The sequence below is a fragment of the Tursiops truncatus genome, chromosome 19, assembly GCF_011762595.2.
Source record: "Tursiops truncatus isolate mTurTru1 chromosome 19, mTurTru1.mat.Y, whole genome shotgun sequence".
NCBI classification, from domain to species: Eukaryota; Metazoa; Chordata; class Mammalia; order Artiodactyla; family Delphinidae; genus Tursiops; species Tursiops truncatus.
In genome coordinates, this window is record NC_047052.1 from 32,989,158 (window position 1) to 33,009,465 (window position 20,308).

The 20,308-nt window shown below is 35.0% G+C and overlaps 1 protein-coding gene across 6 annotated transcripts in view; it reads right to left on the minus strand.

Annotated features, from left to right (window-relative positions):
• CYLD (CYLD lysine 63 deubiquitinase) overlaps nucleotides 1–20,308 on the minus strand; it is a 62,278-nt gene that overhangs the window by 25,587 nt on the left and 16,383 nt on the right. For 5 of the 6 annotated variants that reach the window (XM_019932499.3, XM_019932502.3, XM_019932501.3 and 2 more), the window contains 2 exons: nucleotides 3,191–3,289; nucleotides 1,508–1,624 (listed from right to left, as the gene is read on the minus strand). In XM_019932499.3, the coding sequence (XP_019788058.1) occupies nucleotides 1,508–1,624; nucleotides 3,191–3,289 (216 nt within the window). The remainder of the gene's footprint in view (nucleotides 1–1,507; nucleotides 1,625–3,190; nucleotides 3,290–20,308) is intronic. The other variant, XM_073795591.1, reaches the window with a different exon arrangement.

Below are 20,308 nucleotides of genomic sequence, written 5' to 3' on the forward strand. Positions count from 1 at the left end.
TTTGCCCTCTCAGAAGCATTCGACACTGGTGTCTATTAGCTCCTTGGCTTGTTGGCCTAATAACCTCTTGTTTTGCCCACATCCTCTGGTTACCTTTTCTCTGTCTCCTTTGAAGACTTCTCCTCCTCCCAGCCATTATGCTCCTCAAGGCTCAGACTTCAGCCACACCCTCCATCCCTACTTTCTCCATAGGTGACACTATTCACAGGATTTTAATCACCACATATGTGAAGGCAAACTACAAATTTATTTCTCCAGCTCTTAACATCTCTTTTAAGCTCCAGATCTGCATATGCAACTGCCCGCTTGACAAAGCAACTCTGGGAAGTTTAAAAGGCTCCTCAAACTCAACATATTCAAAGCAAATCCATCACTTTCCTCCACAATCACCTAATCCATCACCTTCCTCCATCATCACCTACGTATGCAGGCCAGAAAACTAGGAGTCATCACTCACCTCTCTTTCTTCCTTACCTCTCACTTTCAATCTATCTGTGAATCCTGTCAATTCACTTCTGATATCTCATAGCCATCCACCTCTCCCCATCCCTTCCCCAACAAGGCTAGCCCCAGCAACTATAATCTACGGCTGAGCCTATCAGCAGCCATCAACGGTGTCCCTGCATTCACACAGCCCCTGCTTCAGTCCACTGTCCACCCTGCAGCCACAATCATCTTTTCAAAAGGCAAACCCTGCAAATCCCTTGCAAAATCCTTCAGTGGCTTGCCATTTCCTTTTAATAGGATACACCAGGCTCCACGTGCCCTGGCCTTGTTTGCCATTCCATTCTCATCTCATAAGATGTTCTATCTCTCTGTTCTGGCTACTCTGGCTCTCTTTAGTCCTTGGCAAACACCAGCTCCATTTTACCACAAGGCCTTTACATATGCTGTTCTTTCTGCCTAAAACGTTCTTCTGCCCCATTTCAATTTGTTATCTATCACTCCCCTGGTAAATCTAAGCTCATGTCACTTCCTCCTAGAAATATCCCTGAGCCCCTCAAGTAAAAGCATCCCATAATATACTCTCACAGCATCATATGCCTTCCTTATACCCATCAAGACTGCAATTCTTCATTTGTTTCTGGCACACAGTAAGCATTCGATATATACTTGTTGAACAGATGAACAAAAGAAAAAAGAATAAACCAGAAGAAAGTGATGTCCCAGAACCAAGGGAAGGTAGAGTTTTTTAAAAGTGGTATCAAAAAAAAGGATATCAAGATAGTAAAGTCTTTAAATGATTCAACTGATTCTAGAGATCTTCTACCTTAAACAGATCAATGAAGTGCAGAGAACAAGCTGCTAATACATTTTCTAAATATTACATTAGCCTTAACAGCAGTGCAGCTCAAATTGTGTACAATATTTTAATTCAGCAATATTAATAAAGAATGGTCTATTCATTCTGTTTCCAAAAACTATCTATATTGGTGAAAAAGCCATTTTTTCTCTAGTGAGTTAAAAGGAGAGAATCATTATAAAGAACACTAAAATTATAGATTACCTTCATCAATATACCATGAATTTTTTGATTTGGATTGTGGTTGTGAGTCAACAGAAGACCCATTTAAGGTATAAAATAATTCAGATCTGTTTCTATTTCCAGGGTCTGAGGTAGATCCTATGGAACAAGAAAAGTTCCTTTTAAAAATAAAGTCAATATGATGTGAAAGTTTTTCCGTAAGAGAAAATAATATGTATATGGTGTTAACAATTATTTACACAACCAACAGATGTATACAAACACAATATAGTTTATTAGTACCTTCAGCTTTAAAATTTTGGTAACCATTTTTGCAGTGTCAAAAAGATTCTTCAGCCCAAGAAACAATATAAGAGGAGAACAGGAGTTAAGTTAAAAGAAAAGCCTGCTTTTTTTTTTTTTTTAAACAAACTGCTTTAAAAAATCATTTCACGTACTATGGCTTATTTCCAAATGTCAAAATCACCATTCCCCAATTTCATTTAACGAAGCTCTTGGTTCACAAACTTAACATATTATTTTAAAACGGTTGCCCTCAAAAGAAGGCAGTCTTCGAATGTATATAAATAGATGCATAAATTAAGTTTAAAAGATTTAAGGTTTAAACATTTTGGAATTTAGTCAACAAATCCCTTGCTGAATTTCTTCATGTCTCTGAAAAAGTGAAGCAGTATTATTTCTTATACATTAGATTTATTAAATGTAAGAAAATTTAGTGTAGCTATGCCACAGACACATCAAGACATTCCCCCTGCCTCATTACTAAAAGGACATGCTATCGTTGCGAGTAGTGGGGTCTGAAGAACCTACAACAAAATCTGATTTCTTTTTCAATTTAAAGCAGATAACTTTACACTTCATACCTATAACTAAGATCTGCTACAACATAAGTAGTACACATATCTTAAGAAAATCTTTAGGCTATTCATATTTAAGTGAGAGTAGCAAATTGGTGCTAACCTATCTAGATCCATAGGTTAACATAAAAAATACTATCTATCACTTATATATTCTATTTAATTCTACATCTCCCAGGGTCCAATGTCACATAAAATATTTCTTAAAGTACAATTTCCTTTTAAATAAGCTGAAAAAGTTTTCTTCACTAGATAATTGAGGAAAAAATATTCTTTTCTTAACCTACATCTGAGTTGAAAATTCTTGCAGCTTTTTAAATTAGCTGTTTAGCTTGTATAACTACCACCCTATACATCTATGAAATATGTGGAAGCTAACCAAAAAACAACTAAAAACTCCACATGTATTGTAAGGGAGTCTCTGGAAGAAAGACAAAAATTTTTGCTTAGTGGTTTGGAATTTAATTTGTGCCACCTCTGTTAGCAAAATCCACATAATCTCTAGTATATTTTATCCTATAAACATTATCCATAAATGATTATTTTGTACAGTGTGACTCTAAACTATATATACAAATGTTACAAGTAGGGAATTCCAAAAACCAGCGTATATGGACCAGAAAAAGACACAGGTCCCCACAGGAAACTTTTCATCATTTAGAAAAGGTTGCGAACCCTTGGCTTAAGCAATACCATCTATAAACATTTTTTAGTAAACTACTAAAAATGTTTGCAAGAAGAAAGTCTACGTATACATTAAGGAGTAATACCTTTTAACCTTTTCTCAATGCTATGGCAAATAAAAAATCATGTAAATAACTAAGAACTGTATTCTATTAATCCATACCTGTAGCCTTTGGTTTATTATGACTGGATGAACCTTTGTCCCCAACACCTCTTGACATAAAGGCTAGTTTGGGAGGCCTCCTTTCCTGTGTAACGCTATCTGAAACAGTAAACATGTTTTTTAAAGATAAAAGCAAATTCTTATAGAAGAGAAACAATTGAGCAAATAATGACAATAACAACAACAATCCCTTTCCAATGAAAAAACAGAATTTTCAGAGTAGTTTTACAAATTCGTCAAGGCCATAAAAAGTACTGAAAAAGATCATACCAAAAAAAAATCACTGCTGTATTTCAAAACATAATTTCTACAAGATAATACACCCCAAGTACAATTCAGCTATGTGCTTAAACTTCTTGAAAATTTAACCACTTTTAATCAATTTTATTTGATATGTTGAAACACCACCAAGAAAACCTTATTCAGTTTTTTGCAGGATTTCCCAAATCAGTATCCCCAGAACACCCCTGTGTGTTATGAAGTGTCCCACTCTCAAATATCTCTAGAAGATGCTGAGATAAACAGACTTCTTTACCGCATAACCCCAGAACCTTTAATATGCTGATATGCATTGTGAATCTCTCAAAAAGGGATATAATAAACTTATCTGATAATGTTTTTGGTGCCACTCTACTTAGCATCTCAGATTAATATATTTCATGGGACACAGATTGGAAAAAGTCTGGTTAGGTATATGTATCAGTTTTTAAAAATATATATACATGTTAAGAATAACACAAACACATATACATATAAGAGAAAAAACACAGAGAAATACACAAATGAATAATGCAGAAAGCCAGAGATAAATAGCAACAATATTTCTGAAGAAAACACTTAAAACTGTTTTGAAAAATTGGTGCAATAATTTTGTTTTTGATACAAAGACTACTTTAAACCTTAAAGGCCAGTGATTTTCATAAGATATTCACAAAAACTGATCAAGCAAATGTAGAAAAGTCAGCCTGGAAAGTTTTCCCCTGGAAAGTTCAACATATCCGTGGAGTCCAACATGACACTTAAGAGTCCTACCTGATAAAGCTATGTATCAGCAAAAACAATATCACCCACAGTGGATTTTTGAGAACAGAAAGAGAAAAAGAGGGAAAGTTTTACATTTTAAACACAAGGGCTATTTTTTTTAAGAAAAAGGAAATAATATTGAATTAATTATATATAAATGATGCTTGGTAACTTTTTTCCACAGTTGGAGGGGGAGAAGAATGCATTATTGAACTATATCTTAACTGTCTCATAATGTGATCAAATGGAATATTATTTTAGTTCAAAAATTATACTGAATAACCATGTGTTTAACCAAGTGATATAGTAAATGAAAGGCTATTTACCAATATTTTTATGATGTTACCATTCCAATATCTCTAAATACCACATGTGACAGCTACTGTGAAAGTAAAACTTCTTAGTCACTGGCAAAAGTTTCCAAATTACAGCATACAAATTGACTAAAGAAAACTAACTCCCACTATTAACTGTAATTAATTGCATGTAAGTACATTTTGAAAAGATCTTCACATGTATACCATAATCTATATACATTATACAGTTAGTGGTGATTATAATAAAGGCAGAAAATGGTCTTAACTAAGGCCGCCTGGCAGTACCAAAAGGCCAAATGGATGAGCCGGTGGTGACAACTCTGATGCTGATGCTAGGGGAGAGCTCCAAGGGTTAGGAATATGCAGGGCACTGGAGTTGGAAATGGTGGTTATCTTCTGCCAAAGACTTTGTCATGGGGGAGGTAGGGGCTCAAATATCAACTTTGAGGAATAGGACAGTCCTGCAGAATTCTATGCAGATAAAGGGTCACATGCCATATCTAACTTGCCCTCCAGCAGTTACATACCAACTAATTCTTTCCTTATCACAACTGTATTCATGATCCAAAATCAAAGCCTTCCATCTTAAATGAATTTTAAGCGATTACCATCTCAGGAAAAGGCAAGTATGAGAAAGTAAACAAAGTAAGGAATAAATTTGGCAGGCAATTTTGTGAGATTAAAACAATCCTGATTAAAAGATATTAAAAGAGATAGCAAGACGTCCACCAAACGGCATGTATAAAATGTTCACAGCAGCCTTATTTGTAATAAACAAAAGCTGGAACAATGCATTCTACAGGAGAATGGATAAACAAACTGTGATCTGTTCATGCAATGGAATATTACATAGCAATAAAAAAGAATAAACAACTGATATACAAAACACCATGGACACTGTGTTGAGAAAAGAAATGAAGCCAAAAGTACCCATTATATATACACAGCAGGAGTGCATTCAAAATGATAAAATTAGAAGCCTGCCCATCACTCTTATCGATTTAATCAGAAAAAGAAAAACCTCTGGAAGAAACTTGGGTTGGAAATCATAACAATAAACCAGCGAACAATAACAAACCACAAGAAATGTCTGTGGATTTGAATGACCCACTAAATTGAGAAAATTGCTTAACTGATGTACTGCTTAACATCATCAGCCACAAGAGCATAATTCAAACCCAAATGAGAATTTAATATCCATGGAGAAATCTACTGAAGAAAATGTAAGTTTACTTGGGTAGAATGAAGAATTATAAAACCCAATACCAAACATACTATACACAACAACAAAGCAAAAATCTCCTTACAGTGAGACTACTGATCAAAGTAAATATTTTCCTTATATTTTAGACAATTTTATATGAAAAATTGTTCAAGAAATCCTGGAAGGTCCATAGAGATAACATCAGGGTTGCATACTGTGATCTAGTGCTTCAAAATAACCTTTTGGGCTCTAATTGTCTCATATGAGAGAAGTCCTGCCTATACAGACAACATTCAGGGTGATTCAGACTGACAAATCTCTACAGAAGGCCACTTGGCATTATCTATCAAAATGTAAAGTACACATACCCTTTGACCCAGCAAGTCCACTTCCAGGAAGTTATCTTTTTTTTAAGATCTTATAAATATTTTAATGCAAATATGAGTATAATATATCCCATTTAAATACTCAGAAAAGTATATTGATGGCACACAAGAAAAATCTACAGATGACATGATATTGAGAGAGACAAAACACAAAAGGACAGAATTAGTATCCAAAATGATCTGAAAATGGAAGACTGGATAGTTCTAACGACATGAAGTTAAACAGGGACAAATGTAAAGTCCTGCCATGTGTCCCCCAAATCAACCATACAACTATAGATCAGAAGCAGAAGTACATGTGAACAAAATTGGGGATTTAAGTCAAGCGTAAGTTCAGGAATCATTAATTCATTAGTTTATAAGTGCATTCATTTAGTCAAGAAATACTACCAACTCCACGCAAGGAAGGCATTACCGTGTCTCTGGGAATATAATTCAAACTGTGACAGGGCAGTCCCAAAATCTTTTCTTCCAAAGTCCTGTTCTATTGCAATAATTAGTCTACATACAGACTACGGTATTCTGTTCCCCTCTAGGTGTCCAAGTGTGAAGGTGTCTTTAACAAACCAGGTCTTATTCAGAATATCTGGAAGGCATGCGATATGAGAAATGGCTAAAATGACTCAAACTATTTAGGCTGGAGAACAGAAGATGTAGGTGTCAAGGACACTCATCTTTGAATATCTGAGGGTTGCTACAAGGAAGAGGGGCTGGATTTGTCCTAACTTCATCCCCAGTTAGAACTAGAATCAATGAGGGAAGTTATAGGAAGGTAGAGGTAAGCACTTATCCAAGGAGAGACTTTTTCACAATTAGATCTTTCTAAAATGAAATACTCTAATTTTCTTCAGGACAAAGTGACTCTTCTATCAAATGAACACATAAGTAATGTTTTAGCTATACTGCATACCTGCAAACTGAAACATACATATGACATTACTCACTGAAGCATTGTTTATAATAGCAAAAGACTGAAAACAGCCTTAATGCCCATCAGTAGGGGACTGGTTTCAAAAAACTGATACATTTTGGGGCTTCCCTGGTGGCGCAGTGGTTGAGAATCTGCCTGCTAATTCAGGGGACACGGGTTCGAGCCCTAGTCTGGGAGGATCCCACATGCCACGGAGCAACTAGGCCTGTGAGCCACAACTACTGAGCCTGCGCGTCTGGAGCCTGTGCTCCGCAACAAGAGAGGCCGCGACAGTGAGAGGCCCATGCACCGTGATGAAGAGTGGCCCCCACTTGCCACAACTAGAGAAAGTCCTCGCACAGAAACGAAGACCCAACACAGCAAAAATAAATTAATAAATTAATAAACTCCTACCCCCAACATGTAAAAAAAAAAATTGATACATTTATAAAATGAAATACAATGCAATAATTTAAGCAAAAGATTAAGTATGCAATTTATGTACTAATATAAAATGATCCCTATGATCGATCTACTGTTAGCTTTTTTTAAAAAGGGGCAACTTACTCTTCTGGGAAGATAAGTTGGTGTACTTTTTCCTATTCCTCCTGATAAGTACAGCTAAAAACTCTGGATGTAACATATAAAACAAAACTGAGAAGCCTCTGAAAGGCAAAGAGGAGAAGGCAGATGAGCTAGGGAGCACAGGACCTAAGGAGTGACACGAGATTTCCCTGGGTTTTCTTATTGCCTCATATATCCTAGACTTAGAGCTGAAGAAGGCAGCAACCTGGAAATGCCAACGGGGAGAGGCAAAAGAAACTCCCAACAAAGGTATCCTCTCATTAGTCAAAGAATGAGAAAAGACAAACCCTAGTTAGACAGAAACTTTTAGACAATAATCACTCTATTGCAACCAAACACAGCGGCCACACTCACTCCAACAAAGGCCAAGCGGGGAGTCTGGACTTCTGCCTCCACCTGACCATAATGAGGTGACACACACCCCTTGAAGCGGCAAAAACAAAGTTTAAATATGATCTAGAATCTCAGAATATAATACCCAACTGTCCAAGTTTCAAATAAAAATCACGCATTATACCAAGAGCCAGGAAGATGCCAAAAAGAATTTAAAAAGACAGTCAATAAATGCCAACACTGAGATGACAGAGATGTTAGAATCATCTGACAAAGATCTGTAAAGCAATCATGGTAAAAATGCTTCAATAAGCAATTACAAACACACTTAGGAAAAAATGAAAAATAGAAAACTTTTTACATAAAAGATAAAGAGAAAGGAATATTAGCATACCACTAAACAAAGTCATCAAACCACAAAGGAAGAGAGCAAGAGAAGAAGGGAACAGAGGAGAAATACAAAAACAGCCAGAAACACTGGACTCCATAAAAATCTAAATCTTTTGCTTTGTGAAAGACTCTGTTAAGAGGATGAAGAGATAAGCTACAGACTGGGAAAAAAATATTTGCAAAGGACTAGTGTCTAGGATATATAAAGAATTCTCAAAATTCAACAGTAAAAAGCAAATAGTCCAATGAAAACATGGGCAAAAGAGATGAAAACAAAATTCACTAAAGAAGATACATAAATGGCAATCAGTACATGAAAATAGATATTCAACATCATGAGCTATCACGGAAATTCAATTAAAACCGTAGTGAGATATGACTACACACATCTCAGAATGGCTCAAGTAAAAAATAGTGACCATACCAAATGGTGGTGAGCATGTGGAAAAACTGGATCACTCATAGATTGTGGATGGTAATGTAGAATGGTACAGCCACTCTGGGAAAGTGTGGCAGTTTCTTAAAAAGCATGCAAATACCACATGACCAGAAGTTGCACACCTGGATATTTATACCAGAGAAATGAAGACTTATGTTCACTTGTGTTCACTCTACACAAATGTTTATAAGCATTAGTTATAACAGCTAAAAACTGGAAACAAATCAGATGTCCTTCAATAGGTAAACTGTTAAACAAATAGTGGTACAGCCATAACATGGACTGTAACTCAGCAATAAAAAGGAACAGACCAGTGACACACACAGCATGGATGAATCTCTAGAGAATTATGCTGAATGAGAAAAGCCAAGCTCAAAAGGATTCTTGAAATGACAGAACTGTAGAAATGAAGAACAAATTAGTGGATGCCAGGGTTAAGGAGAGGTTGGGGACAAGACGGGCAGTGTGACAATAAAAAGGCCACACGAAGTATCCTTGTGGTAATGGGAATGTTCTGTATATTGACCATATCAATGTCAGCACCCTGGCTGTGATCTTACACTGTAGTTGTATAAGATGTTCCTTTGGGGAAAACTGTGTAAGGGGTACACAAGATCTCTCTGTATTATTTCTTACAACTGCATGCAAATATATAATAATCTCAAATATGTTTAAATCATATATCTGACAAAGGGTTTATATTCAGATTTATAAGAATTCTCAAAACCCAATAATAAAAATAAATTAACAAGAAATTGGCCAAAGATTTGCATAGATACTCCACCAAGGAAGATATACAGATGACAAATAAGCACATAAAAAGATGTTCAACATCACTGGCCATCAGAAAAATGAAAATTAAAGCTACAACTAGATGCCACTATATAGCTATTAGAATAGCTAAAATTTATAAGACTGACCATACCAAGCGCTGGCAAGGACATGCAAAAACTGGGATTCTCACACACTGCTGCTGGGAATGTAAAATAGTATAACCACTTTGGAAAGACCGTTTGGCAGGTTGCTGTTGTTTTGTTTTGTTTTTAAAGTTCAACAATCACCTACAATAGTACCAGCCATTCCACATCTGGGTATTTACCCAAGAGAAATGAATACCTATGTCCATACGAAGACTTATACATGAATTTTCATAGCAGCATTATTCATAATAGCCACAAACTAAATAGAAACAAGCCAAATTCCACCAACAAGTGAATGAAAAAACAAAATGGTATATCCCTATGCCTATAGGGAAAACACGCTGTCTTTCCCTTTGTTCTCATGCTCACAACAATTTTGACACTTCTGGCCACCAAATGTGTGAGGAGTTTTCCCACACTAAGCTGTGACACCAGCTGGGTGTCCTACAATTCAATTTGGTTCTGATGCTATCTACCTGGGGTTAGCGGCAAATCCCACAAGTTAAGGGCTCAGTCCCAAAAGACCGTAAGCTTTGCGGTAACCTGCAAGCTCTCAAAACCCCATACTATGGGAATGTTTATGGAGACTTCATCAGATAGGCATGCTTGATTACTAACTCAATTTCCAGCTCCTCTCCCCTCTCCAGGGGATGGGGCTGTGGCTGAAAGTTCTAATCACGGCTTGGTCTCTGTAGTGACCAGCCCTCCATCCAGGAGCCCACTAAGAATCACCTCATAAGAACAAAAGACACTTCTATCACCCAGAAAATTCCAAAGGATTTTAGGAGCTCTGTGTCAGGAACCTGGGTCAAAGACCAAACATTAGCAAGACTCAGGGGCAGACACATATATATATATTATACATTTATATATATTGTATATACATTATACACACATATAATATATATAATGCATATATATAATATATATTATACATATATAATATGTATTATTCATATATAATATATATATATTATTTCTCACTATAGAATGGAATACTTCTCAGCAACAAAAGGGACACGTGGATGAGTCAACAAATAATTACGTTGAATGAAATAAGTCAGACCAAAAAAAAAAGAATACATCCTGAGTTACTCCATTTATATAAAATTCTAGGAAAATGTGAACAAATGTACACTGACAGAAAAAAGATCAATGGTTGCCTAGATTTTGGAGGATGGGACACGCAGATGGAAGGAAGCAAACACAAGGGGCATACCTCGGGGTGATGGACATGCTCACTATCTTGACTGCGGTAAAGGTCTCACTGGTCTACACATTCGTTAAAACATAACAAACTATATACTTAAAATATGTGCAGTTTACTGTATGTCACTTTTAGTCAGTTAAAACTCACTAAAATTGTTAAGATTATAAAAAGAAGGTACAAAAAAGTGTATAAAATATGCAAACACTGAACAACAAAGAAACGAATTAATCAAGAAGGATGCAGAAGATAATTAGGTAGTTGGGGGGCAATGCTAGGAGGAAAAGGCCTCATACACCCTTTGAAAATTCTGTGCGAACATGAATGTACTACATAATCTGAAAAACAAAATGAGTATTACATTCCTAACCCCCAAAACTAAAAAAGACAACACAGATTGGACTAAAAAAAGCAGAAATTTAGGGGAGGCACTAATTGATATGCTTCATCACAACAGGTTTGAGAACCTGAATATAATGTCAAATTAGATTATGTTAGAGGTTTTTAACATTTAAAACAGTAACAAACGGGACTTCCCTGGTGGCACAGTGGTTAAGAATCTGCCCGCCAATGCAGGGCACACAGGTTCCATCCCTGGTCCAGGAAGATCCCACGTGCCGCGAAGCAACTATGCCAGTGTGCCACAACTACTGAGCCTGCACCCTAGAGCCCACGCGCCACAACTACTGAAAGCCGGAGCACCCTAGAGCCTGCGCACCACAACTACTGAGCCCACACGCCACAACTACTGAAGCCCGCACTCTCTAGGGCCCGTGTGCTGCAACTACTGAAGTCCGCATGCCTGGAGTCCATACTCCACCACAAGAGAAGCCACCGCAATGAGAAGTCCAGGCACCACAATGAACAGTAGCCCCGGCTCGCCACAACTAGAGAAAGGCCGTGCACAGCAATGAAGACCCAACGCAGCCAAAAACAAATAAATTAAAAAAAAAAAACAAAACAGTAATGAAGAGATGAAAAACTCTTAACAGGCTGAAGACTCCTGCATTTTTAGTCAATGGTATTCTTCAGAAGCCTACTGTAACAAGCAACTGAATAGGATGAATTCTTTCCTAATCTCATCAACTGTTCAACCACTTCCAAAAAAAATTTTTTAATGCTGTAAATAATTTTGTCCTACGAGTGAAGGTAATAGGGCAAGAAAAAAAACTAAGAAACTAAATGAGATTATGACTATTTTCTTCTCTCTCAAGAAATGGGTGTTAATGATGACATGAAATATAGATGAAGACCTATTTAAATAAATGAAATTAATTTTCGTTTAGACAACATTGCTTTTTAAAGTCTATTTGCAGGCTTTATTTTGTTGGCAAAAAAGTATAATTGGTGTATTATGTAATAAAAGCTGGTATCATTCCTAATTATCTTCTATTCATGGTTTATGAAAATCAAGGTTTAAAAGAAAAAAAAAAAGCATTCTTTGCCTTGCCTGTCACACTGCTCTGAGAGCCAGTAACAATGACAATGATTGCCACTGATCTATAAGATCAAAGTTTGCCTGACAAGTGATTCCTAAGAGATTCATGTAACTAATTTTGATTATTTTAATCTTACATCACTATTTAAATAAAATGTAATTGTAAATGTTTTTGAAGATAAATACTACTAAAGATGAATTCTTTGTGAGGTTATATATACTTCCATCACATGAAAAATAGAAATGGTAGCTTTTTCTTTTCTTTTCTTCTTAAGTGCTACTGTAGAACCCAAGATCATTTACATTTCAAACCAAATCGAGATATGGAAAAAGTATACAGAAAGAAATACAGCTCTGGAGTTGGAAAAAAAGGGGGTGGGGGCATTTCAAATCTTTATTCTACGGCAAACTGAGAAAAACACAATTAATATACATAAGCCAACCTTATATTTCAGGTATCTTTTTCTTTCTTAAATTATAATACTGAACTAATGATTTCCCCAGCCTCCCAACTTACTTGATATAATGAATTATATTTAGTTGTAAAATGGAAAATTCAAAGAAATTCAATTAAGGTACGTAAAAAGGATGGTTATACTAATAAGGTTTTGAGCTTTCAAAAGTACCCTTTGGACATTTAAAATAAAAAAAAAGGCAAGAAAGAAAGAAAAAGAAATACCCACAGAGATATTTGATTTGGTAAGACAAGTTAAATTACATTTATCCATGTGGTTCTGGTGAGACAATATTAGCATAGAGTTGATTATTCCTGTAAGAATAAATAATGAAAGAAAATTGATTTTACAAGGGATTCCCCTTAGCTATCCAGCAAGTTACATTATAAAATTAGCATAACTCACAGAATTTGCTTATTAGGACAGGGCTTCTCAACCTCGGCAAGGCTAACATTTCAGACCAGATCTTTTTTTGTGGAGGGCTGCTTGCTGCATTGTAGGATGTCTAGCAGCATCTCTGTCTCTATCCCCTAGATTCAAGCAGTACTCCTACCCCAGATGCGTTGATCAAAAATGTCTCCAGACATTGCAAAATGTCTTCTGTGGGCAAAATCACCACAGGTGGAGAACTACTACTGGCTTACAACTAAAATGACCTTCTTATGAAGGTTTTGTACTAATGCTAAAAGTAAAAGTAAGGGCTTCCCTGGTGGCGCAGTGGTTGAGAGTCCGTCTGCCGATGCAGGGGACACGGGTTCGTGCCCCGGTCCGGGAAGATCCCACATGCCGCAGAGCGGTCAGGCCCGTGAGCCATGGCCGCTGAGCCTGCGCGTCTGGAGCCTGTGCTCCACAACGGGAGAGGCCACAACAGTGAGAGGCCCGTGTACCGTAAAGAAAAAAAAAAAGTAAAAGTAAAACAAAACAAAAAACTTAAAAAATTGCTTAACATACCAAAAAAAAAAAAAAACAGTAAACTGACAGTCTAAAAAGAAAAAACTGCAATGGATACCAATGCATGGATGATTCTGATGTTGTAATTGTCAGATAAGAATTGTAAAGAGGCTATTATAACTGTGCTTAATGAAGTAAAGAAAAATATGCTTACAGTGAAGGAGAAGATAGGAATATCTCATCAGAGAAATAAAAACTAGAGAAACAAAAAAAGGAACTGGATGGAAAGTCTTAAAATACTTTTAAAAACTTAAAAATACAATATCTCAAAACATAATGTATTGGATGTGTTAAAAGCACAATGCGGATAAAAGAGGGGGAAGTGAATAAAATTGAAGGTAGAACAATAGAATTATCTAAAGAACAGAGGGACTAAAATTTGAAAAAAAATTAACAGAACCTTAAGGATAAGGGACAATACCAAAAATTTTGACATATATCAAATTGAAGGTACAGAAAGAGAGAACACTGAAAGGAACAGAAAAAACATTTGAAGGAAAAATGGCTAGACGTTTCCTACTTTGTTAAAAATATAAATTTACAAATCCAAGAAGTTTAGCAAATGCCAACCAGGATAAAGATGAAGAAAATCATTCTAGGCACATCATAGTTAAATGCTGTAAGCCAAATATAAAGTCTTCAAAGCACACAGAGAAAAACAACATATTACATTACATACAGGGTCACAATGATTCAGGCTACTGATGACTTTTCATCAGAAACTATGAAGGCCAGAAAAATCACAGAAAACCAACTTTATAGCAGAGTTCTATATATACCCAAAATATCCTTCAAATATGAAGGCAAGATAAAGACATTCTCAGACAAAGAAAATTAAGAGAAATTCATTTCTAGAAGACTTCACTTCAACAAACACCACAAGAAGTTCTTCAGGATGAAGGAAAATGATAAATAGATGCACAGATCTTTTAATTCTTTAAAATATAAATGATTATTTCAACAAAAAATATAACATTTTCTTGTGCATTTTTAAAGTACACAGATGTAATGTACATGACAATTAATAGCATAAATAATGAGGAAGAGGTAACTAGATTTACATGGTTACAAGGTTTCTACACCTTATACTGATGTATATAATTGGCACAATATTAACCCGAACTAAACTAAAACATAAGGATATATACTATAATCCCTGGAGAAACCACTAAAAGCAATATTACAATGAAATATAGCTTTAAAACCAATATATTAATTAACATATAATTCTTAAAATTTTTCAAATAATCTACCAAAAAGGTAGAAAATGACTATAAGAAGAATGAAAAACAGAGGGACAAATAGAAAACATAATAAACAGAAATTACTTTAAGTGTTAACACATTAAACACAACAACAAAAAGACAGAGATCATCAGAATGGATTTTTTTAAAAAATGACATGCTGTCTAAAAGAAAACAAGTGGGATAGAGTGGGAAAATGGAGTAAAGAAGGTGGGACGGGGGGAAACATCTCAATCCAAAAAAACACATTAGGGATAGGGTAGATAAAGTAGGACAAATAGAAAACACACAAGATGGTAGAAATAAATCCAACTGTCAGCAATGATAACTATTAATAGATTAAAATCTTCAGTTAAAATATAAAAATTGTCAAACTATATTAAGAAACCAACTATATGTGATTATAAGAGACATAACTAAAACATAAATCATGAAAAAGAGACATACCTGGAAAATACTAACCAAAAGAAAACCTATCTATATCATACAAAACAGAATTTAAGGCAAAAAAAAAAAAAAAAAGAAAAAATTACTGGAGATGGAGGCAGTCACCACATAATGAGAAATCACTTACAAGATATAACAATTCTAAATTCTAGGTACATAAAAATTCTAAACTTGTATGTAGCAAACAACAATTTCAAAATTAAAGGAAACACTTATAGATTAAGAAGAAATGAACAAATCCATCATCATATGAGGATGTTTTAATATACCTTGTTCAGTAACTGTTAGACCTCACAATTAAAAACTCAGTAATGATACATAAAATTTGAATAGCATAATAAATTAGCTTGACCTAAGGGACATATAAAATATGCATGAACTACATGCAACTACAATTGAAGAAAACACATTCTCTTCAAGTACACACAGAACATTTCTGAAAATTGATCACGTACTAGGCCATAAAGCCAGCCTCAACAAATGTCAAAGGATTAGTATCATATTCTCTCACCATATCAATCAAATTGAAAATTAATAACGATAAAAACAGACACCTGAAAATTTTTAAAGTACATTTTAAAATAGTTGATGAATTACATTAAAAAACTCATGAAGGAAATTACAAAACACTTCAAATTTAATGGTAACAAGATAACTATATATCAAATTTTATGGAATGTAGGTAGTTGGGTACATAGAGAGAATCTATAGCCTTAGATGCTTTACACTAGAAAAAAAGACTAAAAATTAACAAGCTAATAAGCATTCAAACTAAACAGTTTAGAAAAAAATAGAATCCACAAAAAGTCAAAGAAAGAATAATTTTTAAAATTACTGAAACAGAAAATCAATATATCTAGAAAGGATTAAGAAATCCAAAAGATGGCTTTTTGAATAAATGAAAGTGAGAATCCTCTGGCAAGATTGTTTTTCTCTGTCTGCCTTATTTCACTTAGCATAATGCCCTCACAGTCCAACCACATTGTCATAAATGGCAGGATTTCCTTCTTTCTCATGGCCAAATAATATTCCACAACATCTTCTTTATCCATTTATCCGCTGATGGACATTTTGGTTGTTTCCATACCTTGGCTACTGTAAATAATGTTGTAATGCACATGGGAGTGCAGACATCTTTTTGAGATCCTGTTTTCATTTCCTTTGGATATACATCCAGAAGTGGGCTTGTTGGATTGTAGGGTAATTCTATTTTTAATTTTTTGAAGAAAAAGGCAAATACTGTACGATCTCATTTATATGTGGAATCTGAAAAGGACAAACTCAGAAAAACAGAGAGTAGAGTGGTGGTTACCATGGAGTGGCGGGGTGGAATGGTTAATCATTAAAAAAGAAACAGTGTACGATTCCACTTAAATGAAGTACTTAGAGTAATCCAAATCATAGAGACAGGAAATAGAACAGCAGTTGCCAGAGGCTGAGGGTAGGGGAGAGATGGGCGTTTACTGCTTAATGGGTACAGAGTTTTACAAGATGAAAAGCATTAAGGAGGCAGATGGTGATGATTGTTATACAAAATTATGAATGTGTTTAATACCACTGAACTGTACATGTAAAAATGGTTATTTAAGATGGTAAGTTTATGCCATATGTACTTTACCAAACAAAAATGTTTTTTTAATTTAAACACATGCATTTTAAAATTTTTTTTTTTTTAATTTTACCCCAACACTTTCCAAGGAACAGGCCCTTCCTGAGGCAAGCCCATTCCAGGGCACTATGTAAAAAAATCTTTAAACATGCAATGCAAATTTGTTCTTTAATTTTGAAACATGCAAAAATTAGCAAACTGGACCAAGCAATGCATGACTCATGATAAAAGTGGACTTATATCAGGAATGTAAGGCTAATTTAATATTATAAAATTAGCAGATTAAAAGAAAAGAAACATAGGACTATCTCAATATATAAAGAAAAAAGTTTGATAAAATTTAGGGACTTCCCTGGTGGCGCAGTGGTTAAGAATCCGTCTGCCAATGCAGGGGATATGGGTTCAAGCCCTGGTCTGGGAAGATCCCACATGCCGCGGACCAGCTAAACCCATGCACCAGAGCTACTGAGCCTGCGCTCTAGAGCCCGTGAGCCACAACTCCTGAGCCCATGCATCTAGAAACTGTGCTCCGCAACAAGAGAAGGCACCACAATGAGAAGCCCATGCACCACAACAAATAGTAGCCCCCGCTCGCTGCAACTAGGGAAAGCCCGCGTACAGCAACAAAGACCCGAGCCAACACAGCCAAAAAAAAAAAAAAAATTCGATATCCACTCATGATAAAACTCTTTGAAAATGGGGAATAGTGGGTAGCTTCTATAACCTGATAAATGACAGCAACAACAATAAAATCCTATGATGAACATCATACTTCATAGTGCAATGCTGAAAGCATTCACTTTGAGATCAGGAGCAAGGCCAAGATGCCTCCTTTCACCACGTCTATCCAATATTACATTTACAGGGACACTAGGATAACAAAACCATATTTTAAAAATGAAAGATATAAGGATTAGAAGGAAGAGGTAAAACAGTATTTGCAGATGATAATGACTTGCTACTAAAAAGGTAATCTACAGATAAACTGTGAATAAAAGATTTTAATAAGATTGTTTATAACAAAACTCAGCATACAGAAGTCAACTGAGATACTACTTCACACCCACTAGGATGGCTAGAATCAGAAAGTCAAATAACAACAAAAAAATGAAGAAATCAGAATTCTCATACATTGCTGTAAAATGCGAAATGGTGCAGCCACTTTGGAAAACAGTCTGGCAGTTCCATAAATGATTAAACATGAGCTACCATATGACCCAGCAATTCCATTCCTAGATATATACCCAGGAGAAATGAAAGCATACATCCACACAAAAACCTGTACACGAACGTTTGTAGCAGCATTATACATTATAGCCAAAAGATGGAGGGAACCCAAGTGTCATCAACAGATGAATGGATAAACAAAATGTGATATATTATTACAATGGAGTATTATTCAGGCATAAAAAAGAATGAGGTACTGATACAAGCTATAACATGGATGAACCTTGAAAACATTATGCTAAGTGAAAGAAGTCAGTCACAAAAGAGCACAGATTATATTATTCTATTTATATGAAATGTCTACAATAGGCAAACATACAGAGACAGAAAGTAGACTGATGGTTGCCTAGGACTGAGGAGGATGAAGGGATAATGGAGTTATAGCTAAAAGGTACAGGGTTCCTTTCTGAGTTGATGAAAATGTTCTCCAATTGACTGTTGTGATAACTATACATATCTGTAAATACACTACAAGACACTGAATTGTATGGCTTAAACTAGTGAATTATATGGTATGTGAATTAGATCTCAATACAACTGTTTTTATAAGTAGACTGTATTTCTACTTATCACCAAAAAACTATTAGAAAATATGTTTTACTTTATAATGTATCAGAATACATGCAAGAAATGGAGAAAATTATAAAATTTTACTAAAAAGAGATTAAACAAATGAAAGGCTATACATTGTTCATGTATTAGAAGTTTCAATATAATAGAAATGTCAATTTTCCTCAAATTATTCCACAGCTTAACTGCAATTCCAATCAAAATCCCAACGGAACTCTCATAGTATTTGAGAAGCTGACTGTTAAATTTACAGTGAAGAGTCAAAGGCCAATCACAGCCAAGACACTCATTAAGAAAAAGAACAAGCTCAGGGTTTATTGTTTTGCTCTTCTGATGTCAATTAAAACACTTGGTTATTAATTTTAATAAACCTTTTTAGTTATTAAAAAAAAGAGAAAGAACAAGAAGGGAAATGTACTCTTACAGCTGTAAGACTTCTGCTAAAGCTATGATGATAAAGGCCTAGAGGTCTTAATGTAGAAAAAGAGTAGAGCACAGAAAGAGATCCATATATACATATGTTAAAACTTGATTTATACCCAGCAAGCATGGTAGAGAAAATTGGGTATATGTACCTCATATCCTACACAAAATAAAATCTAGGTGTATTATACACTTAAATGTGAAAAGCAAAACTATTAAACTTGTAGAAGACAATATAGAATAACAGGAAAACTCAGAAGAGCAATGAGACAGGACTAGGGCTCTTATTAAAACATAGTATAAAGAATCATTAAAAACAATGTGGTGCTGAAACATGAACAGACAGAATAGAAAGTCCAGAAATAACTGAAGTATATGTGGGAGTTCAGTATGATGAAAGTGGCATCTCAAAGGAGGAAGAAAAAGATGGACTTTTTAATAAATGGTGTTGGGACAAGTGGGTAACTATCTGGGCAGGGGGCTGGAACCTAAATTAGATCCATATTTCACATCATACACCATATAAAATAAAAATGGATCAAAGAAATAAATGTAAAAAATAAAACCACAAGAGTACTAGAAGAAAACATGGAGAAATTCCTTTATAACCTTGGAATGACAAAATCCAGAAGCCTCTAACAAATTTGATAAATTCAGCTACGTAAAAATTTTAAATCTTGCATGACAAAAATCACCTAAAGCAAAGTCAAAAGACATTAAACTAAGTGAAATAAGCTATATACAAAGGACAAATATTGTTTGGATTCCACTTACATGAGGTATCTAGAATAGGCAAACTTATAAAGACAGAAAGTAGAGAACAGAAGTTACCAGGGGCTGAGGGAAGAGAGAAATGGGGAGCTATTTCTAAATAGGTATAGAGTTTCTGTTTGAGATTATGAAAAAGGTATGGAAACAGCAGTGATGGTTGCACATCATTGTAAATATACTTAATGCCACTGACCGTACACTTAAAAATGGTTAAAATGGTAAATCTTATTACATATATTTTATCACAATGTTTAAAAATGAGGACAATC